Source organism: Balaenoptera ricei, chromosome 2, assembly GCF_028023285.1.
Source record: "Balaenoptera ricei isolate mBalRic1 chromosome 2, mBalRic1.hap2, whole genome shotgun sequence".
Classification (NCBI taxonomy): Eukaryota; Metazoa; Chordata; class Mammalia; order Artiodactyla; family Balaenopteridae; genus Balaenoptera; species Balaenoptera ricei.
The window spans coordinates 37,207,228-37,234,517 of NC_082640.1; the positions used below are offsets into that span (position 1 = coordinate 37,207,228).

The 27,290-nt window shown below is 37.7% G+C and overlaps 1 protein-coding gene across 10 annotated transcripts in view; it reads left to right on the plus strand.

Moving 5' to 3' along the window:
* The window catches only part of SEC11A (SEC11 homolog A, signal peptidase complex subunit), a 70,078-nt gene extending 42,788 nt beyond the window's left edge, over nt 1-27,290 (plus strand). For 4 of the 10 annotated variants that reach the window (XM_059912399.1, XM_059912393.1, XM_059912397.1 and 1 more), the window contains 6 exons: nt 5,441-5,550; nt 10,476-10,625; nt 19,366-19,485; nt 20,422-20,499; nt 26,521-26,578; nt 26,767-27,290. In XM_059912399.1, the coding sequence (XP_059768382.1) occupies nt 5,468-5,550; nt 10,476-10,625; nt 19,366-19,485; nt 20,422-20,499; nt 26,521-26,578; nt 26,767-26,817 (540 nt within the window). In that variant the 5' untranslated portion in view covers nt 5,441-5,467 and the 3' untranslated portion in view covers nt 26,818-27,290. Of the gene's footprint in view, nt 1-5,440; nt 5,551-10,475; nt 10,626-19,365; nt 19,486-20,000; nt 20,050-20,421; nt 20,500-26,520; nt 26,579-26,766 lie in introns of all 10 variants that reach the window. The other 6 variants (XM_059912394.1, XM_059912400.1, XM_059912401.1 and 3 more) reach the window with 6 other exon arrangements.

Sequence of the window (27,290 nt, forward strand, 5' to 3'; positions counted from 1 at the left end):
GGCTTCACAGGCGAATTCTATCAAACATTTAGAGAAGACCTAACACTGGTACTTCTCAAACTGTTCCAAAAAATTGCACAGGGAGAAACACTCCCAAATTCATTCTACGAAGCCACCATCACCCTGATACCAAAACCAGAATAAGATATCACAAAAAAAGAAAATTATAGACCACTATCACTGATGAACATAGATGCAAAAATCCTGAACAAAATACTAGCAAACAGAACCCAACAGCACGTTAAAAGGGTCATACACCATGATCAAGTGGGATTTATCCCAGGGATGCAAGGATTCTTCAATATATGCAAATCAATCAGTGTGATACACCACATTAACGAACTGAAGGATAAAAACCATATGATCATCTCAATAGATGCAGGAAAACCTTTTGACAAAATTCAACACCCATTTATGATAAAAACTCTCCAGAAAGTGGGCATAGAGGGAACCTACCTCAACATAATAAAGGCCATATATGACAAACCCACAGCAAGCATCATACTCAATGGTGAAAAACTGAAAGCATTTCCACTAAGATCAAGAACAATTCAAGGATGTCCACTCTCACCACTCTTATTCAACATAGTTTTGTAAGTCTTAGCCACAGCAATCAGAGAAGAAAAAGAAATAAAAGGAATACAAACTGGAAAAGAAGAAGTAAAACTGTCTCTGTTTGCTGATGACATGACATTATACATAGAAAATCCTAAAGATGCCACCAGAAAACTCCTAGAGCTAATCAGTGAATTTGGTAAGGTTGCAGGATACAAAATTCATGCACAGAAATCTCTTGCATTCCTATACACCAACAACGAAAAATCAGAAAGAGAAATTAAGGAAACACTCCCATTTACCATTGCAACAAAAAGAATAAAATACCTAGGGAATAAACCTGCCTAAGAAGGCGAAAGACTTGTACTTAGAAAAGTATAAGACACTGATGAAAGAAATCAAAGATGACATAAACAGATGGAGAAATAGACCATGTTCGTGGATTGGAAGAATCAATATTGTGAAAATGACCATACTACCCAAGGCAATCTACAGATTCAGTGCAATCCCTATCAAACTACCAATGGCATTCTTCACAGAATTAGAACAAAAAATTTTACAATTCGTATGGAAACACAAAAGACCCTGAATAGCCAAAGCATTCTTGAGAAAGAAAGATGCAGTTGCAGGAATCAGGCTCCCCGACTTCAAACTATACCACAAAGCTACAGTAATCAAGGCAGTATGGTACTGGCACAAAAACAAATATAGATCAGTGGTACAAGACAGAATGCCCAGATAAACCCGTGCACATATGGGCACCTAATTTACGACAAAAGAGGCAAAAACATACAGTGGAGAAAAGATAGCCTCTTCAGTAAGTGGTGCTGGGAAAACTGGACAGCTGCATGTAAAAGAATGAAATTAGAACACTCCCTAACACCATACACAAAAATAAACTCCAAATGGATTAAAGACTTAAATGTAAGACCAGGCACTATAAAACTCTTAGAGGAAAACATAGGAAAAACACTCTTTGACATAAACCACAGCAAGATCTTTTTTGACCCACCTCCTAGAGTAATGGAAATAAAATCAAAAATAAACAAATGGGACTTAATTAAACTTATAAGCTTTTTCTCAGCAAAGGAAACCATAAACAAGACAAAAAAGACAACCCTCAGAATGGGAGAAAATATTTGCAAATGAAACAACAGACTAAGGATTAATCTCCAAAATACACAAACAGCTCATGGAACACAATATCAAAAAAACTGTCCAGTTAAAAAATGGGCAGAAGACCTCAGTAGACAGTTCACCAAGGAAGACATACAGATGAACAAGAGGCACATGAAAAGATGCTCAACATCACTAATTATTAGAGAAGTGCAAATCAAAACTACAGTGAGGTATCACCTCACGCCGGTCAGAATGGCCATTATCAAAAAATCTACAAACAATAAATGATGGAAAGGGTGTGGTGAAAAGGGAACCCTCTTGCACTGTTGGTGGTGATGTAAATTGATACAACCACTATGAAAAACAGTATGGAGTTTCCTTAAAAAACTAAAAATAGAACTACCATATGACCCAGCAATCCCACTACTGGGCATATACCCTGAGAAAACCATAATTCAGAAAAAGATACGTACCACAATGTTCATTGCAGCACTATTTACAATAGCCAGGACATGGAAGCAACATAAATGTCCATTGACAGATGAATGGATAAAGATGTTGCACATATATACAATGGAATATTACTCAGCCATAAAAAGAGTTATTGAGTTATTTGTAGTCAGGTGGATGGACCTAGAGTCTGTCATACGGAGTGAAGTAAGTCAGAAAGAGAAAAAGAAATACCATATGCTAACAAATATATATGGAATCTTTAAAAAAAAAGGGTACTGATGAACCTAGTTGCAGGGCAGGAATAAAGAGGTAGACATAGAAAATGGACTGGAGGACATGGGGTGGGAGGGTGAAGCTGGCGTGAAGTGAGAGTAGCATCGACATATATACACTACAGAATGTAAAATAGTTGGCTGGTGGGAAGCAGCATAGCACAGGGAAATCGGCTTGGTGCTTTGCGATGACCTAGAGGGGTGGGATAGGGAGGATGAGAGAGAGGCTCAAGAGGGAGGGGATATGGAGACATGTGTATGCATATGGCTGATTTGCTTTGTTGTGCAACGGAAACTAACAGTATTGTGAAGCAATTATACTCCAATAAAGATCTATTAAAAAAAACAAAAAAGCTACCATCTTGAGATGGAATTTAGGAGACCTAAGTTTTAGTTGCTCCTCTGCCTGCCAAGAGCTGTGCAGCCATGAGTGCATCACTTAGCTTCTCTGTGCCTCAGTTTTCTCACCATAAATGGGAGTGTCAAACTAGGTTTCAAATCACATCTGTATACTCATATTACTATATTACTCAAAGAACAGGTATTTCTAAGTGTCCGTAAGAAAACGTCCGTATTTTCTTTCTTCCTTTGTGCATGATGTTATGTTGATAGAGTATGTCATACTTCATTGGAAATATGTTCTGGCCATTAACGTGGACTTAAGAAAAAAAACCTAAACAACTTATTTTTGAATAGGTGATACTTGAATTTAGTAAGAACTTAGAAAACATGACGCATATATATTGGAAAGAATTTTCCTTCCACCTTGAGTTCCAGTTCCTCTTTCCAAAGGCAGCCATTGTCCCCAGTTTCTTGTGTGTGCATCCAGAGATTAACTATACGTTTATAATAATATGCAACCTGAAACCTTTTTTTAGAGTATGCAGGAAAAACAGGTTAATTGCAGGGGAAAAAATAGAAAATGGTATAAGAGAGCTAAAATCCTCATCATAATAAATAGTTTATAGATGATGTTCCAAATTTATGAAAAGAGAAGCAATTAATTTTTAGAAGGATGAGGGTAAAATAGCTAAAAGAGATGAAAATGATTGCTGGGGGTGGCCTGCCATGGCCAGGATATGCAGGGGTTTGTTTTATAATTATATATATCTGTTGACTCTATGTGTATGTAATCTTTTGATAAAAATAAAAATTAAAAAGGAGAAAAGAAGAAAATGTGGATAAACAAAATTGCCTGGTATTGTTACCCCAGGTGTAACCAGTTTATTTTCTTCCAGTTTTGTCTATACTTTAAAAAATAAGAAAAATTGAAAGGTATCACCCCCATCCCCAAGAAAAAAAAAAAAAGGTAAATACATGAGGTGATGAATGTGTTAATTAACTTGGGGGAATTCTTTCACAAGGTATATCAAATCATCACATTGTACTCTTTAAATATCTTAACAATTTTGTCAGTTATACCTCAATAAAACTAAAAAAAAAAGAAAGCTTGAAAGGATAGTACAGCAAACATCTGTAAGCTATCACAGGTTTAACAGTTTTTAACATTTTTCCATATTTGCTCTGTATGTACTTATGTGTATGTGTGTGTGTGTGTGTGTATATATATATATATATATATATATATATATATATATAATTTTTTATGAATCCTTTGAAACAAATTGCAGATATGACAGTTCACCCCTAACTACTACTACTAATTACTGCTAAGCATGCATCTCTTACGAGTGACAGTGTCCTACATACCACAATACCATTATCATATGTAAGAAAATTAGCACTAATTCCCTAGTATCATTTAAGTCATAACTTGAGTTTCCCCAATTGACCCCAAAATGTCTTTTATAGTTAGGGTTTTTTCTTATATGCATTTTGTTCTTTTGAACCAAGATCTAACCAGAGTTTATGCGTTACATTTGGTTATTATGTCTCTTTATTCCAGTCCCCCACCTTTATTTTCATGACATTGAATTTTTGAAGACTGTAACAGTTGTCTTATAGAATGCCCATATGCTCATATATATGTGTGTGTGTGCATATATATATATAAAAATATATATAAACTTTTTTTTTTTTTTTTTTTTGCCGCACCACACGGCATGCGGGATCTTAGTCCCCGACCAGGGATTGAACCCGTGACCTGTGCCCCCTGCAGTGGAAGCATGGAGTCTTAATCACTGGACTGCCAGGGAAGTCCCAGCACATATATTTTTTAAAATGACAAAAGTGAACTTACATTGGACATATTTTGAAACTTTTATTTTTTCACTTTATGACTGTCTTTTTAAGTTCACATTTTCGGTCATACATTCAAGGGTCTTCATAATCTGAGCTTAATATGCTTTTTCAGATTTCTGTCACTGCTCTCCAGCACCATCTTTTCCTCCCCTGAACTATCTGCCATGGTGTCCAGTCATCCTCTCTACTTTTATTCATTATCCAGCATTAGTACAACACAATTAGCTCATATATTTCCCTCACTTGAAATACCTTTCTAGTATTATATTTGCTTGTTTAAGTCATAGAATTTTACAATTTGTTGAGCAGTGTAAGTTTTGTAGGACATAAGGCTGGCCTTCAAGTCCTAACGATGTGACTGACAAGCTGTATGACTTTGATAAGTCATTTCCTTTCTGAGACTAAGTTTCATCAACTGTAAAATGAGGGGTCAAGTTAAATGTCATTGAATAGCCCATAATTATCAAGGGATAAGTATTGTAGAAAAGTAAGTATTAGAGTTTAGAAGCAGAGGTATGTTGCTGTTGGCTGGTATGTGTCATGTATGTGATTGAATTTAAGCTGAATGGTCGTGAAGCCCAAATGAAATAATTTATGTGAAAAGTTCTGAAAATAATGTTATATAAATGTAATGTGTTTTAGCAAACAAAACGGCAGGGTTCTTTGAGTGGGTGGGGATGTTCTGGGATGCTGATGGTGTAATTATTACAGTATTTTAAAGAGTTTCTTAGAACTTCAGGTGCCCTAATAGTACTACTTAAAACTTTAAAATTGATATTACTCAGTGCTTTCCTAGGCGAGGATAATTATGGATCTGATCTATTCTCTTGTTCTTACAGCTCTATTATCAAGTCCTAAATTTTGGAATGATTGTCTCCTCGGCACTAATGATCTGGAAGGGGTTAATGGTCATAACTGGAAGTGAAAGTCCAATTGTAGTGGTGCTCAGGTAACAGTTTTTCTTTTCAAGGCATGGAATTGCATGGCATTACTTGGGAGAAAAATTGAAATGTTGAATAACTGATATATCATTCCTTTAGACACTACTCTTTCCCAGAACAGGGCCTGGAAGAAAATTTGTTAGTCTTTCTCAGTTGTGAGAAATTCTCAACCTTGTTAGGCACTTTCCATTCAGATCCCAAAGGGCTCATGACTTTTCTATGAAATGTTTATGTGAGCTTTATTTTTGGCACATCTGTTAAGAAAGTGTTTCAGTATACTTTATTTTCCTGAAATCCTTCTGTCTTCTTACATTCTTTACTTTGGTATATCAGGGCTGATACTTAGTTGTTAATTTACAAGATTATATATCATCTTTACAAATTAAGAATTTTTCTGCAGCATGTTTTCAGTGTCAGTACAGAAGCATCACTAATTATTTCCATGTTTCCTGCTGACCTTTAAATATCACTTCTAAATAGACTTCAGGAATTCTGAGTATATTAATGCCATCTCTTGAAGTGACAAATAGTACTGACTTTTTTTTCTCCACTGTCTTCCTTCCCTATCCTTGTACTCGTACTCTTAAGGATTTAAAAACCTAATTTAGCACTCATTTTTGGAGAATTACCACTTGGTTATTTAATTGAATCATTGTAGTTCTGTCTTATTTGGGGCTTAATTATGTAAGCTATCTCAAGTCTTTTCTGGAGATAATGGAGTATAAATATAAAATAAATTGAATCATTAACATTACCTAAAGTCTAGATAATAGTACCTTATTCTTAACAAGATGAATTTGACTCTTTCATTGTCATACTAGGATATACTTCCAGCAACAAGTGGTTGGAAGCAGTGGGTCTCCAGTATCTTAACTCCTCCCTTACTCATACCCATACCCTCGGTCTGAATTTATTAGTAATCAAATGCAACTGTGATTTTAGAGATCCAATGAAATGTCTGGAGTTTATTACCTGGGAAAGCATTTAATGTACTATTCTAGGGGTATAGAGACTTGGGTCTCTAGCTTTTTCATTGTCTAACTACAGCCTTGAGCAAGTCATTTATAGACTGAACCATAGTTTCCTCATCTATAAAATGAAGGCTAGACCTAGATGATGTCAGAAGACTTTTCCAGTTTTAAAATTATGTGGCCCTAAGTTCCCAGTCTTGAACTCAGTGGAGAGCTTCAATTTGTGAAGTGTTCAAACACTAACAGAAGGAGAAGCCACACTAATTGGCACTGTGGGGAAAAGCTGTAGAGAGAAGGCCCAGGGAGGCATCTTTGGAGATTCTTCTGGAATTATTTCAGATTGAGTTCTGTTCAGTGGAGATGTTTAAGTACAATCTAATGACCTTTAAACTGGGAATGATGGAGTGAATAGGGGATTAGAGTAAGCACCTGTGGAACATTTTGGTGGTCCTGAAAATATCAGTTGGGGCTTAAAAGGAGTGTTTGGATAAGTTATTTGGTAGCTAGGTTATTTGTATACTAAACTTTTCTGATTGCCGGTGTGGAATAAAGAAAAAAAATGAAAAGAGACCAGGTCATATTAGAAGAGAATCTGGTCAAGACTGGAGGGAGTAGTCATTAGAGAAAGGTAATTTATGTGATTGGGTGTTATTTATGTGATTTCATAAAACTTCAAGGAATATAATTTTTACCTGGAACCAAATGTGCCTCAGAGGACTCAGGCCAACTGAGAATCCACTTTTAGGACTTTCGTGAAACCACTGGGGATAAAGACAAAAATACTTTCTTATTATTTATTTTATTAACTGAAGTTTCAGGGAACATTGAAAACATTTTTTTCCCCCTTTGTGAAGCTGAAGTCAGTTTAATTTATTTTTATTTTTATTTTTATTTTTATTTTTATTTTTATTTATTTATGGCCAAGCTGCGCAGCTTGCGGGATCTTAGTTCCCCCACCAGGGATCGAACCCGGGCCCCCTGCAGTTGAAGTGTGGAGTCCTAATTGGTGGACCACCAGGGAATTCCCCAGTTTAATTTATATATAAATTATTTATATATAACTTCCTATAAAATTGATCATGATTGATGTATTAAATTTAAAAGTATAGGGCTTCCCTGGTGGCGCAGTGGTTGAGAGTCTGCCTGCCAAGGCAGTGGACTAAGGGTTCGAGCCCTGGTCCCGGAGGATCCCACATGCTGCGGAGCAACTCAGTCCCAGCGCCACAGCTACTGAGCCTGAGCTCTGGAGCCCGCAAGCCACAACTATTGAAGCCCACGCGCCTAGAGCCCTCAACGAAGAGTAGCCCCCTAGCCCCCGCTCACTGCAACTAGAGAAAGCCCGCGCGCAGCAACAAAGAGCCAACACAGCCAAAAATAAATAAATAAAATAAATAAACTTAAAAAAAATAATAAAATAAAATAAATTTAAAAGTATAGTTTAATCAGATAACAGTAAGAAGTTTATCAATAATTTATTTAATTTTTAAAAAGTTTCCCCTGGTTATTTCTTTAATGATCCTCTTACCACATGCTTTTATCTGTTTTTAATTGCCATCTGTATCTGAATTTTTAAATCTTTTTTTTTTTCTAATCCAACTTTATTCCCTGAATCTACACTCTTGTTTTCATCCTACACTAACATCTCTATCTGGATGTTGACCAGGCACTTGAAACTCCACCTAATAAAAGTAAAATTCATCTCCTTTTCTCAAAAACCTGTTCTTCTTCCTCCTATTTCTGTGACTGTCACGGCCTTCTGCTCAATTGCCAATGTTAAAAACCTAGGAGTCATTCTTGATCCCCCCTTCTGTCATAGCCTATTGGCCATTGAATTTGTTATTTTCCCTCTCTCTATTCTACCCTTTTTTAGCTGTCCTCCCTGCTGTTATTCTATTTCAAGCCCTCATCATTTCCTGCCTGGGCTGTTGTAGCGACCTTTAAAAAAATGCTTTTATAATCAGAAAAAAGTTAATATATTTTCATTATATGAAATGTTGTAAACACAAAAAAAATCTAGATGAAACTAAGTCACCCATAGTTCTGGGATATAATTACTATTAACATTTTAGTCTCTTTTTTCATGTATATTATTTCTTACATAATTGAGGTAATTCTGTATGTGTATCCTTTTCTCAATCTTCTCCCCTTATCATTCTCCAGTGTCCATGTTTTTAATAACACTTTTAATAATTACCAAGTATTCACTTGTAAGTAATAGCCTGGACAACTGGTCTCCCAATTTACCTTCTCATCTTTTCCAGTTTACTCATCAATTCAATAAATATTTGAATGTCTTCTATATACTCTGTAGTTTCTGAAGGGATGTTTCTTAAATGCAAATATGATAATGATATTCCCTGCTAAAATTCTAGAGTATCTCAGAAGCAGTTTAGCACAGTGAGAGTGAACCCCCTTGGTTCAAATCTCACCTTTATCATTTTTTTAATTTACAACTCTAGGCCATTCTAAGCCTCAGTCTCCTTATCTATAAAGTTGGGATAATAATAGTACCTACATCATAGAGTTGTTCTGAAGATTGTTTTTAAAAAAAAGCTCTTAAAATTAGCACTCTGCATATAATAAGTGCTCGATAAAGATGAGTCATTCACCCAGAACAACTCAGCTTTTATCTGTTTCATTTATATCATTTTCAAGCAAGGTTTTATTTGAACAAAGGATGTCACTGATTTTAAAAAATCAGCCAAAATAAAAACTTGAAAATTTCATGTCTAGAATACCTTCTGTAATATTTTCACCAAACACATGTTCTGTCTTTTATCTGAACACCTTCTGAGAAAGGGAACTCATTGCCCCAAGAGGAACCTAAACAAAACTTTTAAGAATAAACATGTACTGAAAATCCATATTTCTAGTGGTTCCCGAATTTTGGTCATACTAGAATCACTTGGGATCTTTACAGAATACTGATGCCTGCTTCTCTCATCCACAGACATTCTGATTTAAGTGGTTTGAGATACGACCTGAGCGTGGGGATTTTTAAGTTTCCCAGGTGATTCTTGTGTGCACCAAAGTTTGGGAACCACCACCATATTCCCTTATGTATGTAGAGGGACCAGAGTCTTCAAACAGAAGTGTCTGGACTTTGTCATTTTTGCTGTATTGAATTTTATTCCTTGTCTTCTATTTTTTCTTATTAAATGTATTGTTAATGAAAACTGGAGCTTGAGTTGCTGAAAACAATACTGATGGGCTACTTCTTTATAGAAAGAAAAGTTTCATTAATTAGTGCAAATATCTTAGGACCTTTGAAGAACTTGGTATAAGGTAGAACAGGTGAAAGGTAAGAAGACACTCTAGAAGTTTGTCATCAGTAATTACCATGGAATTGAATTCTTTGCTTGTTTCTGAAATTCTTAGGCAAAAATCTCTGCTCTTGTCCTTGGTTTTGTTTCTTGTTTCTCTTTTTTAAATAAATAAATTGATAGCACAAGCATTGTCTCTGTCTCTGACTGTTCTTTGACTTGATGAGCTGTTTTTCCTTCTTGTTGGGTTGAAACCATGAGGTCATCTTGGTCTGTATCTTTATAAATGGCAGGAAAAGATGATCCAGTTCTCATCTGAATATCTTTTAGCATTTTCAGATGAAGTGAGAATAAGGACAGTGATTATAAAGTTCACTCTTTTATATTCTGTTTGTCATTTGAAACTTTAAAAGGTTAAAGAATTAGTAACATTGCCCTTTTCAAAATTTAAGTTCTTTTGAATAGTAATGGTTGAAATGGAACTAGTTAATGAAGGCTATTAACTAAAGGAAACCTTTAGTATACCTAGTCTGAGGAAACCATATTTGGAGGACAATACACATTTTATGTTGATATATTTGTTAAGATATTAAGTATATTCCAAAGGTGATACTTTTAATTGTTTGTTGCATATCTAACTTTGAAAGTAAATTTAATCTCAGGGTTTCTTTTGCTATTATATTCTTCTTTCCCTCCCAGTGGCAGCATGGAACCTGCATTTCATAGAGGAGATCTTCTCTTTCTAACAAATCGAGTTGAAGATCCCATACGAGTGGGAGAAATTGTTGTTTTTAGGATAGAAGGAAGAGAGATTCCTATAGTTCACCGAGTCTTGAAGATTCATGAAAAGTATGTGCAAACTATATCTTCTCTATTTTAAAACACTTTTATGTTTTAGTGTCTGCAGCATTTAATTTTGATAGCCTAAAGATTAAGAAAGGGTGGGGAACTCCTAGGTCCTTCTTCCAGTCCATTTTTATGAATGTCTGAAGGTTTGGTGAACATTTGGAAGACTAAATACTTATTTAGTAATTCATTTTTCCCTGAAGGCTTTTCTGGAGGGTTTTCTTGGTTCCCTTCCACTTCCCAACCAGATCAGTAACCCTGTCTGTATATAGCCCCAGAAAAAACATGACACAAAGGTTGATCCCAAATAGAATCTTCTGATATAATGGACGAGGTAGCCCTAACCTTTCAAAAACAAACCTTTAAGGCAATCTCACAGATATTTTAAATAAGAATAAATTTGTCAACTTTTTCAAATTCCAAAGAAAATTTCTGAAATCTAAGTTATTCTTGTAAATATAGACTCTTGCATTTTAGAATTGAAAAAGATATATGTAAAACCTTGAGGATCTCCTGGTGTGGAGGAGGGACATAACAATGAGCAAAAAATGTCACCTCTCTGGGTCTCAGTTTCCCTGTCTGTAGTAGAAAGAGGTTCGGGAAGATGAACTATAAGATCTCTGGGTTCAATATTTTAAGATAACTTCAAATGGAGTATAATCTGTAAAAAAATTTTGGATCCCTGTGTTGTACACCTGAAAACTAATATAATATTGTAAATCAACTATACCTCAATAAAAAATAATAATAAAATAAAGTATGCAGAAAAAAAAAAAAAGATCTCTGGGCTCTAAGCCTGTGCTTCCCTGTGCAGCTACATATTCCTCACCCCCTCCATTCCAAGTCTGTAATATTTCTAGTTAAGGAAAACTTTCAGAAGGAAGGAAAGAAAGAAATGAAGGAAAAGGGAGTGTCCTGGAGGACATACAGAGGGAAATAAAACAGTGGGAGTGATGTAGGTTCTTGAGTATGAAGAAGCCCTAAATAGATACTACTTCATGCTTACCACCCTCTCAAGTAGTTTACATTCTCCACTTCCAGAAGAGGGAACTGTCAACTGTTGCTTTTTGAAAAATCTCTGTAAACATTCTAGCTTAGAAGAGTTCTTTCTTCACTGATAAAAATAAAGATCTTACTGCTCTTTTTTTTCCATACTTCAGTATATTGGAAGATTATAATTTTTATATTGCATTCTGTTAGTGACTAGGAAGGAATAACTTAGTTTTTTTAATTTTACTTTTATTTATTGAGAAGGTTTATTCAGTACAGGTAGTGTTTTCCATATTCTCAGAGTATATTTGTGTTGTTTGTTCTCACCAACTTTCCCCTGAATTTATCAGAAAAAAATCACACCCTGCTTTGGGTAGAGCAGAAGTTGTCCATTTTTATGTGTGATCCTTTGAAATTGAGTTATTTATTTATTTATTTTAGAATAGGCTTTTATATATATATATATATATAAATTTATTTATTTATTTATATTTATTCTTGGCTGCGTTGAGTCTTTGTTGCTGCGCGCGGGCTTTCTCTAGTTGCAGCGAGCGGGAGCTACTCTTCGTTGCGGTGCGTGGGCTTCTCATTGTGGTGGCTTCTCTTGTTGTGGAGCACCAGCTCTAGGCTCATGGGCTTCAGTAGTTTTGGCACGTGGGCTCAGTAGTTGTGGCTCACAGGCTCTAGAGCGCAGGCTCAGCAGTTGTGGTTCACGGGCTTAGTTGCTCCGTGGCATGTGGGATCTTCCCAGACCAGGGCTCAAACCCCTGTCCCCTGGATTGGCAGGTGGATTCTTAACCACTGTGCCACCAGGGAAGTCCCGAGTCTTTTATTTTAAAACAGTTACCTTGTTTCAGGACAGGTTCACTGACAGGTATATCAATTACAGATTCCTTAAATTTAACAGAATTGTGAATATTTTAAACTGTATGGTATTTGTAATCTGACGTTATTGGTCATTTACGTTAAACATTTGAGATGCCTTTAATTAGCAGGCCTGTTTAAATAACAGATCCTATTAATCTTCTGAAGTTTCAAATTTCCTTTTTTGGGGTGGGGGGAAGACTAAAATACCTGGTTGTAATAATCATTTGATTTAATAGTATTAACATTGTTCTTAAATATGGGACCAAATGACAACCAAAATGGATTAAGTTTTTGTAGTAAATGTGTCCTGAACGTTTTCAAGCTGGTTTTTGCACTGTTAACATGTTTCTGTCATCTGAACCTTGTTTTAAGAAGTGAAATCCTGAGCTTTAAGAATAGAGGTAGGAATTGTTCAGCTAACCTCTCTCTTGTCTCATTCCTCCTTTCCTTCTCCATCTACTTTTTTTTTTAATAAATTTTATTTATTTATTTATTTATTTATTTTTGGCACCTGGACAGGGACTTGAACCCTGGGCCCTCAGATTAAAAGTTCCATCTGCTTCTTATGTAACTTTGTAAATTTGTAAATATAACATAAAACTCTTTTTTTCATATATTGAATCTCCATCTTATGAACATTCTTATTACATTATTATTCTTACACATGATGCTGTGTGAAATTGGAAAACACAAAATTGCCTGTAATCCTAGCATCCAGAGATAAAATGTTAAGTTGGGGGTCATTCTCTTTTTGTCTTATAAACATACGTTTTCCTCCCCATGCAACACTGGGATCTGCTTAATACTACCTTTTTTTTTTTTTTTCCCACATCTTTATTGGAGTATAATTGCTTTACAATGTTGTGTTAGTTTTTGCTGTATAACAAAGTGAATCACCTATATGTATACATATATCCCCATATCCCCTCCCTCTTGCACCTCCCTCCCACCCTCCCTATCCCACCCCTATAGGTGGTCACAAAGTACTGAGCTGATCTCCCTGTGCTATGCAGCTTCTTCCCCCTAGCTATCTATTTTACGTTTGGTAGTGTATATATGTCAGTGCTACTCTCTCACTTCATCCCAGCTCACCCTTCCCCGTGTCCTCAAGTCCATTCTCTATATCTGCATCTTTATTCCTGTCCTGCCCCTAGGTTCATCAGAACCATTTTATTTTTTATTTTTTTGGTTCCATATATATGTGTTAGCATACGGTATTTGTTTTTCTCTTTCTGACTTACTTCACTCTGTACGACAGACTCTGGGTCCATCCACCTCACTACAAATAACTCAATTTCGTTTCTTTTTATGGCTGAGTAATATTCTGTTGTATATATGTGCCACATCTTCTTTATCCATTCATCTGTCGATGGACACTAAGGTTGCTTCCATGTCCTGGCTATTGTAAATAATGCTGCAGTGAACATTGAGGTACATGCTTCTTTTTGAATTATGGTTTTCTCAGGGTATATGCCCAGTAGTGGGATTGCTGGGTCATATGGTAGTTCTATTTTTAGTTTTTTAAGGAACCTCCATACTGTTCTCCATAGTGGCTGCATCAATTTACATTCCCACCAGCAGTGCAAGAGGGTTCCCTTTTCTCCACACCCTCTCCAGCATTTATTGTTTGTAGATTTTTTGATAATGGCCATTCTGACTGGTGTGAGGTGATACCTCATTGTAGTTTTGATTTGCATTTCTCTAATGATCAGTGATGTTGAACATCCTTTCATGTGTTTGTCGGCAGTCTGTATATCTTCTTTGGAGAAATGTCTATTTAGGTCTTCTGCCCATTTTTGGATTGGGCTGTTTGTTTTTTTGATATTGAGCTGCATGAGCTGCTTGTATATTTTGGAGATTAATTCTTTGTCAGTTGCTTCGTTTGCAAATATTTTCTCCCATTCTGAGGGTTGTCTTTTTGTCTTGTTTATGGTTTCCTTTGCTGAGCAAAAGCTTTTAAGTTTCATTAGGTCCCATTTGTTTATTTTTGTTTTTATTTCCATTACTCTAGGAGGTGAGTCAAAAAAGATCTTGCTGTGATTTATGTCATAGCATGTTCTGCCTTATGTTTTCCTCTAAGAGTTTTATTTATGGGACTCTCTGCACTTCCTGGACTTGATTGACTATTTCCTCTCCCATGTTAGGGAAGTTTTCAACTATAATCTCTTCAAATATTTTCTCAGACCCTTTCTTTTTCTCTTCTTCTTCTGGGACCCCTATAATTTGAATGTTGGTGCAATTAATGTTGTCCCAGAGTTCTCTGAGACTGTCCTCAATTCTTTTCATTCTTTTTTCTTTATTCTGCTCTGCAGTAGTTAGTTACACTATTTTATCTTCCAGGTCACTTGTCTGTTCTTCTGCCTCAGTTATTCTGCTATTGATTCCTTCTAGAGAATCTTTTATTTCATTTATTGTGTTGTTCATCGTTGTTTGTTTGCTCTTTAGTTCTAGGTCCTTGTTAAATGTTTCTTGTATTTTCTCCATTCTATTTCCAAGATTTTGGATTATCTTTACTATCATTACTCTGAATTCTTTTTCAGGTAGACTGCCTATTTCCTCTTCATTTGTTTGGTCTGGTGGGTTTTTACCTTGCTCCTTCGTCTGCTGCATATTTCTCTGTCTTCTCATTTAACTTACTGTGTTTGGGGTCTCCTTTTCGCAGGCTGTAGGTTCATAGTTCCCGTGGTTTTTGGTGTCTGCCCCCAGTGGGTAAGGTTGGTTCAGTGACTTGTGTAGGCTTCCTGGTGGAGGGGACTGGTGCCTGTGTTTTGGTGGGTGGGGCTGGATCTTGTCTTTCTGGTGGACAGGGCCGCATCCGGTGGTGTGTTTTTGAGTGTCTGTGAACTTAGTATGACTTTAGGCAGCCTCTCTGCTAATGGGTGGGGCTGTGTTCCTGTCCTGCTAGTTGTTTGGCATGGGGCGTCCGGCACTGGAGTTTGCTGGCCGTCGGGTGGAGCTGGGTCTTAGCGTTGAGATGGAGGTCTCTGGGAGAGCTCTCGCTGATTGATATTACGTGGGGCTGGAAGGTCTCTGGGGGTCCAATGTCCTGAACTCGGTTCTCCCATCTCAGAGGCTCGGGCCTGACACCAGGCCGGAGCACCAGGACCCTGTGAGCCACACGCCATTGTGTTGACTGGCTCTCCATCACCGTGACCATGGCAGGCAAGGTTTGTGGGCATGACTTCAGCTACCTGGGAAAAGCTCTGATATGACATCAGAACTTATTTCTGCAACTATCTGGAAAAATCCATACTTGACTTTTTCCCATCTTCTCCAGCTGTAGAATATCTGCCCTCCAAGCAGCACATAACCTAAACAATGAGATGTTTGCCTCAGTTGTTTCCCAGAAGCTTGGAGTCAGCTGTGTCCTCAGTACTATTTTGTAACATGATTATCTCATGAGCATATGGTAGAATATACCTGGTATTACCACATATGCAAAGAATCCCTGAACTAAAAGATGACCTTGCCAAGTACTACTTAATACGATGGTACTAGGTCCATGAATTTGTATCTGTTCTTTGTGCCCAGTGTAGTTGTTCATCTAGTCCTGCCTGTTATCCAGATGAAACTAATTTTGTGTCCTGAACTATCTGACTAGGCAGTGGAAAAGTGCACATTATCAAGGGCTTCTCTCTAATGCACTACTGAGCTCAGGAAAAATTCCCTTAACAGAAACATTAAGTAATTTCCAATATTTGGGGACAATAGGAAATTGTGAGAAAGTGGTTGGCATTGGAGTTTTTGTTTCTGTTTGGAGATTGTGTTATCCCTTAATCATTTTATCTTTTCAAAAATTATTTTTTTTGTTTTTTTAAACGTGTTACAGGATATTAAATATAGTTCCCTGTGCTATACTGTAGGTCCTTGTTGTTTATCTACTTTATACGTAGTAGTGTGTATCTGTTAATCCCATATTCCCAATTTATCTCTCCCCCCGGCATTGTTTTTTTTTAAAAAAAAGACTTAACCACCTCCTGCACTGATTATAGTTAATACTGTATTTTTAATTAAGTAAAAAAAAGGAGGGCTATGAGATATGCATGCAGGTAAGGTTATATGTACTGTGGCAAACAGCAAAAAACTTCTTTGAATCCTCCTCTCCCCTCGCCTATTTCTTGCTTTCCATTTTCTTCCAAAATGGGCGAGTTAGGAAAGCAGAGATAGTGAAGTTTGTTTTTTAATTTAAAAGGTGAGATAGCTATTAAATGTTTATCAGTTGACTTAATTTTCGTGTATAGCTCCTCGTATTAGCCTGTTAGTCAGCAATTTGTAATACTTACATTTTTCCCACATATAAACTCTTACTTTATCTTATTTTATAGCCTGCTCTAATATGTATTTAGTAAGTTCAGCCTATAGGTAGTATTATAATTTGATGATATTGAATATTGGCATGTGATCAAGTATTTAGAAGGAGAATTCTCCATTGGGGTGGCTTAGTCCTTTGCTTTGCTTTTTCTGTGCAGATAGATAGATTATTTTGCACCCGTTTGGCTCTTGGGGTCTTACTTTATCTTATCTAAGTTATTTCCTCCCTCCTAACATCACAGTATTGTGATGGTTGAATTAAATTTTAGGTGCTTTGAGCTCCTTGGAGATAGATAATACTAAATATTTGGTCCCTATGTTAGCGAGGGAAAAGTCCCATATAAATGTGTTGTCAATCAGGATTCGGTGCTCATGGGTTGTGAAGTGCTAGAATAGGTCTTCATAGTTGGCTTAATAGGAGCTGGTTGCCGCCAGGGAATATTTCTTGCACTATTAAGTAGATGAAGGAAACCTGTGCTTTTTCAAACAGCTGTAGTGGGTCCTGATTACATCCCAGAGGTGGGGAAATTGTGTTTGTTTGTTTGTTTTGTTGACAAATTAAGTCTTTGGGAATAGCTCAGATCTCTCGTAGCATCCCTTTCCTTTCCTGGGGAGTTTCCCATTTCCCAGCTTTTCTTTCCTCATACTTTACTTTTCTGCCTCTTTTCTTGGTGTTATTTCCTGGTTGAATGGACTCTTCTTCCTGCTGCTCCTGACTTTGACTCCGCAGCTAGCCCCACCTTGGCACCTGTCCTCTTTTACCCCCAGGATTTTTCAGATATTCTTTCACTTACTGAGTTGTCAGCTACAGATTATTTTTCTCTGTATATATTTGCATTTTTTCTAATTGGAATCTCATTTTTAATGAGACTGTTTGCACTTGACTGTTTTTGGTGTTTGCAGCAGCTCCCAATTTAGTTTTATCTGCAGATGATTTAGTGTCTAGAGAGCCAGTTTCTGGCTTAGAATCTAAGTGGATATTAGTCAGTAGGAGTTAAAGCTATTTTTCTTCCTTCTAGTGTAGCTGTTAACCCAAACTCACTTGAGTTAATTTTAAGACAGTCTTTATCAACTGTAAAATGTACTTTGCTTTCAGTTAAATTTTAAGATTACTAGAAGCCTCCTGGTTCTTTAGTAGAATTAAATTAATAATTATCTGATCGAGTAAGATGATGTTTCTGTAGACCCTGGCTTGTAAAAGTAGTGCATGTTTGTTGGAGAAAAAAAAATGAGAAGCTAAAGTTAAGCTAAAAAAAAGCCATAGATAGCTGCTGTTTACACCTTGGTCTATCATTTTAGACCCTGTTTAATATTTTTCTTTTTTACTTTTTTTTTCATATGGAGAATTTCTAACATGCACAAAGTAGACAAAACAGTATAATGAACTTCCATGTACCAGTCACCTAGTTCCAATATTTATTAATCTATAGCCAATTCTGCCTACATTACCACCTCTTCCCCTTCTCCTGCCTGTATTATTTTGAATCAAATCCTAGATATCATGTGGTATCATATGTAAATATTTCAATAAATAGCTATAAAACATAACCAGTGAGCTTTTAAAGAGTATAACTATAATTAGCATTCTTACACCTAAAAAAATGAACAGTCATTCCTTTGTATCATTAAGTTTCTAATCTTTGTTCAAATTTCCAGTTGTGTCTTAACTTTTTTTAACAATTTGTTTGAATCCAGATTCAAAGAAGGTCCTCAATTGCAGTTGGCTGATATGGCTTTATAATGTCTTTTATTTATATCTGTAAATTCCTTCTCTAACTTTCTTTGTCCCTTGCAATTTATTGGTTGAAGAAACTGGGTCATCCTGTAGTTTCCCACAGTCTTTGTTTGGCAGATTATATCCAAACTAAGTAGTTTAAAGTGTTCCTTTGCGCTTTGTATTTCCAAAATATTGGTGGTTTGTGTTTATTTTAATATAAAAATGAGATTAGGCTTCCCTGGTGGCGCAGTGGTTGAGAGTCTGCCTGCCAATGCAGGGGACACGGGTTCAAGCCCTGGTCTGGGAAGATCCCACATGCCGCGGAGCGGCTGGGCCCGTGAGCCACAACTGCTGAGCCTGCGCGTCTGGAGCCTGTGCTCCGCAAAAAGAGGCCGCGATAGTGAGAGGCCCGCGCACCGCGATGAGGAGTGGCCCCCGCTTGCCGCAACTAGAGAAAGCCCTCGCACAGAAACGAAGACCCAACACAGCCAAAAATAAATAAATAAATTAATTAATTAAAAAAAAATGAGATTATACTGTACATGCTATTTTGTAATATTTTTTCACTTAATAAAATTTGTATGATCTTCTGATGTCATTAAATTTTCTTCTGTATCATCGTCCTTAATGCTTGCATAGATTTCAACTCCTGTTAGACTTTGTTTGCTTCCAGTTTTTCCCTGTTGTAAACAATATAGCTATGAACATCCTTTTAGCTAAATAAATAATTATTTTGATATTGGGAATGATGATAAAACGCCACAGTTCCACAGGAATTTTCAGTTAACATGAACAAATTTTGTACTTTCAAATGGCATGAAGGTATTTGGTGACTGGGGTTTCCTTTACTCTTTCAAGGCAAAATGGACATATCAAGTTTTTGACCAAAGGAGATAATAATGCGGTTGATGACCGAGGCCTCTATAAACAAGGACAACATTGGCTAGAGAAAAAAGATGTCGTGGGGAGAGCGAGGGGGTAAGTATAGAGGGGAGATTTACTGAAACATTGGCTCTCTCGATCATATTGTCTGATCATACACAATTGAATATAATGGTTTGGTCCCGGTTCAGCCAAATCACCTTGTGTCCTTTGAAAAAGTATGCTTCTTAAAATGCATCTGAAACTTGAGGTTTACTGCTCCAGAAGGGAGGATATGGGGTGCTATAGAAGAACAGAATATTAGTGATGAGGATGAATTAGAGTGACAATTTAAAAAATTCATTTGTCTGTTTAATTCATTTCAGAAATGTTATTGGGCACCTTTCATGTACTCTGACGTCTAATACTGTGCTAGGCTCTGGGGATCCAGAGCGGTATTAATCCTGCTTCTTGAAACTTACATTTCTTAAGTGTTTACTGGGTCAGCAACTTAAAGTGTTCATCTAGATTAATTTCATCATGTTGATTTATTCCATATTGTTTTATTTCTAGTTTTGAAATTATTGAGGTCAAATGAAATTTAAAAGTTATATTAAGCCTGTTTATTTCAGATTTTATCAGGAGAACAGATCAGTGAAGGACAGGAATTGTAAGTTACTGGTATGAGGAAGTATGGGATTATTACTACCTTCATGTTATTAATACTATTAACAATAACTCACATTTATTAGTGCTTACTCTGTGCCAGAGACTCATTCTAAGTGCTTTCTTTACAAGTATTACCTCATTTTAACCTCAGAACAACCCTAATATTTCCATTCTACAGATGAGGAAACACAGACATGTTAGGTTGTTTATCTAAGGTCACACTGATGATAGTAAGTGGCTGGCTGACTCCAGAGCCCACCTTTTAACCATCATAGCAAAATTACTGGTATAACACTTCTGAGATGGGTAGCTGCTTGTTCTCACTCTTTAGATGCCACATGGCACTGTTATCCACTGTCAGAACATCTGCTCCTTCTAACCTAGGACAGACACTGTGGATTCAGTGATTCCACCAGCGAACAGTGGAACAGTGGAACTGAGGAACTGTGTTCCCATAAAGAAGTAAGTTCAAGTTATTAAGTAAAAGCTGCCTCAGTTACAACAGAAGAGCTGTTCAGTTTGGGGCCAGAGAGATTGGATCAGAAAAGGCACCAGTGTGTTTTGTCTTCGGCAGACCTGGTTTTTTGTGCACACCTCCAGTTCAAGGGAACTTGATTTCCTATGATGGAGCTAAACATACTTTTATAATTCCAATTAGATTATCAGTGCTTCTGAGAAGTGATAGTCCCCATTTCCCTCAGTTCCCAAGGTGCTGCTAATATCAGCCTCTTAGGTCTTTTTGCTTTTCCTTTAATTGCAAATGTACAGATTCTTGTAGAAACATAAGGAAGTAACAGTCATCAAAAAGCAAAGTCACTTCTTTCAGTTCCTCCATAAATATTTAATTTTTTGGTTTGTGTTCTTTTAGCTGATAAGTGTAAAAATGCAGATCTTAATGTATAAGTGTGTATACATAAACACATTTCGTGTGTGGGGAGAGAATGGTCATACTGCTTATAACCTCTTTTTTATCCTCCAATGTTGTTAGTATCTATAAATCAAAAGATTTATTTCCATATCATCATTTTCAAAGCTGTATGCTACTCCACTGTGTGGAAAGACCATATTTTTATTTAGCCAATCTCCCATTGTCAGATGCCTTTGATTGTGAACAGTGTTATGATGAGCATCCCTGTTACATGTATCTCAGTGCCTCTGCCCAATCATTTCTTCACAGTAAATTCTTAGACTTGGAATGACCTGGTGAAACATAAGCATATTTTAAGGCTTTGGACAAATTCTGCTGTACAGTTTTATTTGTACTCCTCCCAGAGTGTCCCTTTATCTGGATCTTGATTCTTAGGTGTTTAATGCAGCTCTTTCTGCTCATTGTGGCCCCCTGTTTGGGTAAAAAAATGCATCATCCTATGGAAGGGTGGAGGAACCAGGCTTTCTTTTACTCAAGTAACTTGTCTTTCTAAAGAATTTTTTAAAAGTCCCAAACTATGTACAGTGTTATTTCTAAAATCCCAACATTGAAAGTTATAGGCCTTTTTCTGGCTGTTAATTAAAAAAATGTTACAGTCTGGTACTCTCTGAATTAAATAACTTTCCATAAAGTGTAAACATCTGGGACATGAACAGCAGGAGCACAGAATCTTAACTGTACAAATTCACTTTCCGTTGATTATGTCACCACTTACCTTGACACATAAGGAGGCACATCACCTCCTTTTGTGAAAATTGTGTTTATAAAATGCTAAACTATATTTCAGAGTCAGACTGTACCCAAACCTTGGAATTTTTTTTTTCAAACAGCTGCACACTAAAAAATTTTACACTGAAGCCTAAAGCCCTAAATAAAAACAAGTTTAAACAATTTTTTATTGAAATGTAATTCACATATATTAGGATATAAAATTTACCCTTTTAAAGTGTACAGTACAGCGAGTTTTATTATATTCACAAAGTTGTAAAACCATCACCACTGTTTAATTCCAGAACATTTCCTCACCCCATAAAGAGAACTTGGTACTGATTTGCAGTCACTCCGCATCCCCTTCTCCCTGCAGCCCCTGGCAACCACTAATCTACTTCCTGTCTCTATGAATTGCCTGTTCTGGACATTTTATATAAACAGAATCTTACAATATGTGGTCTTACAATATGTCCGGCTTCTTTCACCTAGCATAATGTTTTCAAGGTTCATTCATGTTATAGCATGTAATAAAACACTTTTAGAAAGTGAAACTAATACTGAACCAACTAAGAATAGGGGTGATTCTTTCTAAATTCAGGTAGTTGAAAAACACAAGAGAACCTGTCAGTCAAAGACGAGTAGAAAGCAATAGGAGAAAAGGATGAAAGCCTGGCAGAAGATCAGGGAATAGAGAAATATTGACAGCGAAAAGAAGAATAAAAATAAAGGAAGGAGCAGAGTAACTGAGCTCTCTGTTGACTGAAATCAGTTTTATGGAGGAGGCTTTTATTTATTTATTTATTTATTTTAATATATATATATATATTTTTGTCTGCGTCTGGTATTAGTTGCGGCCCACGGAATCTTCGTTGCCACGTGTGGGATCTTTAGTTGTGGCATTTGAACTCTTAGTTGCGACATGCATGTGGCATCCAGTTCCCTGACCAGGGATCGAACCCAGGCCCCCTGCATTGGGAGCATGGAGTCTTACCCACTGGACCACCAGGGAAGTCCTGGAGGAGTCTTTTAAAATGTACTTTTTACTTCACTTGAAACAGACGGTTCCGGGATAGAAACAATGATCCTTTTTAAGGCAGCTACTGGGGTCCAAACTTCCCAGACATAGATCCCTTTTGACATCTGACAGATTATTTTCACCCAGAGCATCAGCAGATAGTTCTTCCTTCTGAGGCTCCTTTCTTAGCAGCACCTTTGATCCCAAGAACTCCCAGGGACACGTATTTACCCCTACTGTACCTTCTAGATGTTAACTTGCCACAGGCTGGTGTTGAGGTTGGCTTTGTGGATGGCATTTGTTTTACTTATTTTAAACCTCTGCTTATTATCAACTCTGCTTTAGCAGAGTTTATCTGAACTCAGTAGGAAAAAAGTGCAACTGATTTGAATTTAAGGTGACTGATGATAGCAGCATTATGCCCTTGATTAGCAACTCTTGACTGTCTCTGTCTATGGAGGAAAACAGTGGTATATATAATTAAATCTTTTGTTTGACTCTGGACTGCCTGTCATATTCTGGCAACCTTATGTTTTGCTTCTATTACTCCTAAAGACCACGTTGCTTCTATTTCACACTTAGGGTGGGCAAGGAACAACCACCTAAGGGGGGGAAAATGTTTCCATGGATAACCCATAAGCAGACTATGTGATCATTGTGGTTCTTTGAGCATAGATATCATTGTATGGAGGTAACAGTGAAAGTCTCTACCCCTGAGCATGGCTGCTGATTGATCATCAGGCCAGAATTAGCAGTCTGATGTTGTTTTATTTATTTTAAAAAAAATTTTTTTTTTTTTTAGATTTTTATTTTATTTACTTATTTTTGGCTGCGTTGGGTCTTCATTGCTATGCGTGGGCCTTCTCTAGTTGCGGTGAGTGGGGGCTACTCTTTGTTGTGGTGCGCAGGCTTCTCACTGCGGTGGCTTCTCTTGTTGCGGAGCGCGGGCTCCAGGTGCGTGGGCTTCAGTAGTTGTGGCACACAGGCTCAGTAGTTGTGGCTTGTGGGCTCTAGAGCACAGGCTCAGTAGTTGTGGCATACGGGCTTAGTTGCTCCGCGGCATGTGGGATCTTCCCAGACCAGGGCTCGAACCCATGTCCCCCTACATTGGCAGGCGGATTCTTAACCACTGTGCCACCAGGGAAGCCCCTGATGTTGTTTTAATAGAAGTCACAGATGCTTTTATAGCTTTTAATCTGCATTTTACTGTAAGGCATTTGCCTTTATGTTCTTAAATTTAGACGATTTTCCTTCTGAAAGACTGGAAACTGTTGCTTTTATGAAGATGTTATAAGTGAGACAAAAGAAATAGAGTTGTTGCATTGAAAAGAAAAAATATGTGTATTAAAAATATAGAAAACCTTTATCTACCCTCCTAGAGCTTAGCTAGGCCATTCTGTAGTGACTGTTACTTTTCAGCTCTTAGAGGTCCCAGGGGTTGAAACTAAAGCATGGGCCCTTAAAGGGGATATGATTTGTCACCACATGCCTGTTCCATACATCTTGCTTGCTAGAACTGTGCTTCTTGTACTTTAATGTGCAGAAGCGTCATTTGGGCCTGACCTTCCAGAGGTGCTCTAACTCAGTAAATCTGGGAAGGTAGAGCAATCTGCACTTTTTAAAATATTTATTTATTTATTTATTTATTTACTTTAGGCTGTGTTAGGTCTTCGTTGCTGCGTGTGGGCTTTCTCTGGTTGCGGCGAGCAGGGGCTACTCTTCGTTGCGGTGCGCGGGCTTCTCTTGTGGTGGCTTCTCTTGTTAGGGAGCACGGGCTCTAGGAGTGTGGGCTTCAGTAGTTGTGTCTCACGGGCACTAGAGCGCAGGTTCAGTAGTTGTGGCGCACAGGCTTAGTTGCTCTGTGGCATGTGGGATCTTCCTGGACCAGGGCTCAAACCCGTGTGCCCTGCATTGGCAGGCGGATTCTTAACCACTATGCCACCGGGCAAGTCCGCGATCTGCATTTTTTTTTTTTTTTTTTTTTTTTTTTATTTTTGGCTGTGCTGGGTCTTCGTTTCTGTGCGAGGGCTTTCTCTAGTTGCGGCGAGCAGGGGCCACTCTTCATTGCGGTGCGCGGGCCTCTCACCATTGCAGGCTCTCTTGTTGCGGAGCACAGGCTCCAGACGCGCAGGCTCAGTAGCTGTGGCTCACCGGCCCAGTTGCTCCGCGGCATGTGGGATCTTCCCAGACCAGGGCTCGAACCCGTGTCCCCTGCATTGGCAGGCAGATTCTCAACCACTGCACCACCAGGGAAGCCCCGCAATCTGCATTTTTAACGAGCTGTCCAAGAGATTCTCACAGTGGAGGTGTAGGTTTTAAGAAACATCAACTTATGCGAATGGGAGTTCGGGGATGGGGAGAGAGAGAGATGAGTCTGGGTAGTGCTGCCAGAGAGGGAGGGGAAGGATGGGGTGAGGACAGGAGACAGGAAGTAAGAGGAGCTCTTAAAAGGAAGTAAAATGCACCAAAGACAAAACTTCTGTTTTTCAAGATTGCCTAAGCCTCTGATGGTTAGAGGTGTTATATGGGAGGTAATTTCTGTTTGTGTACCTTTGGTGTGTGCAGAGGTTGTGGGTGCCCTGAATAAAAGTATCTGGGATATTTTAAAGTATGCAAAGGTCAACCTCCCTTCTCTAGGACAGGCTCTAGGATGGTATCACCCAGTCCACTCTGGAATCCAACAGTAGAAGAGGAAGAGAAAGAAGAAAGTAGTACATTTCTAACTGCTGTTTCCTCCCACATCTCTGTCTACTCTGAATTCTTATGATGTTGAAGAGTCTTTCGTTTTGAGGGGAGAATTGAAGTCCTGGGAGGAAGTGAGATTCCCAAGGGAAAGAGAAAAGAAGAGGCCTGGATATTCCAGCATTCAATTAGGCAGTATTTACTGAATGCCTGCTATGTGCCAAGTGTCAAGTTTGGCCTTGAAGATACAGTGGGGAAGAGATTGGCACTGTTTCTGCCTTTATAGAGCTTAGAGTCTAGTAGGGGAGACAGACACTATCCAGCTAGTTAGGCAACTAATTCTGTAATTAAACTCATGATGAAGAATTCAAAGGAAATATATGAGGTGATATGAGATTATTTAACAAGTGGTTTTACCTAGTTTGAGGGGACAAACTTTAGGGACAAGAGGAAAGCAAGAGCTAGTGAAAAAACAAAGGTGTAGCAGCCAAGAGGTAGGTAGAGAAAGAGACTGGTATGTTACAGAAACCAAGGAGAAAGATTTCAAGGGCAAGTTTCTGGTCATCAAAGTCAAGTGCTGCAGAGATGAAAAGGAAGATAGGAGCTGAGACTGGTCTTCTGCATACAGTGATTTAAACTGTTCTAGAAGAAGTTTCAGGATTAAGAGAACCAAAGCCAGATTACAGGTGGTTAAAAATGAGAGGGTGGTGAAATCTTAAGTACTATAATGAGCTGTACACTCACTTTTTGGACACTTAACATGAAGTACCTTGTAATGTTCTGGCTGTTTGCCTTGTCTCCCCAACTAGATTGACAGCTCTCCACAGGTTATAACAACAAACCCAACCCCTAACACTGAATCAGCATGTGGCATTAGAGTCACCAACTAGAGGTCAGAGACCTCAGATCTGATACTGGTTCCACCATGTACCCTGCGCATGAGCAACTGTTTCCTCATCTATAAAATGGCTATACCCCTAACTTCCCTATCACATGGGCTGTTGAAAGGGTCTAATAGGACAGTATATACAAATGGATTTTGTGAGCTGAAAATTAGTATTCTATGGAAGATATTGAGAATGTTCAGTAAATGATAACAGCTACTTAGAAAGTTCTGTGATGATCAGTTTTTTGTTTGTTTGTTTAGATTCGTTCCTTACATTGGGATTGTGACGATCCTCATGAATGACTATCCTAAATTTAAGGTAAGATCCTGTACTATATGTTTCATTAATTTTGGAAACCATTAAATGGATTACAGTTAAAAGATGGAAGACCAGTTGGATAGTTTAGTGATTTATCATGGTCACAAAGGCCAGTTTGTTAATTAACTCTGAGGATTTGTGAACTTTTAAAAGCTTCTCTGACTTGTGGTTCTGTGTTTGTTTTCTAGTATGCAGTACTATTTTTGCTGGGTTTATTTGTGCTGGTCCATCGTGAGTAAGAAGTCTGCCTTGCTGTTCCTGGAAGATGCTGTACTTTTTGTTCCTGAATGTTTGGAGTAGATATCAATCTGTGGTTGGTGGAATGGAGAACACATGTTGGCGCTTCTTGGTAGCACTGGTTTGCATTAGTTTATGTTTCCACGCCAGAGTACGTGTGGGCGGGTGCATGTGCACCACAGCGTGCACTCGAGGGGACTTTCAGTCACAGAATTTCATATGTTGTCATTGTCACACTTTCACATTTTTGTACATCAGTGAATTTTTTATATTAAAAGGTTGAGCCAAAGCCCCCAGTGTTTGTATTTTGAAGCCAAGCTTCATTTCTAAAGTGCCTACAGAGTTCTGTAAATGAAAATGCAGCTCTGCACGAATTTGAAACTGTCATTCCTCCTTATAATGGGAATGGCATATACTGAGGTGGTCGTCGTCTTAACTTTTCAAAATTTTAAATAAAAGACTTTGCATATCGAAA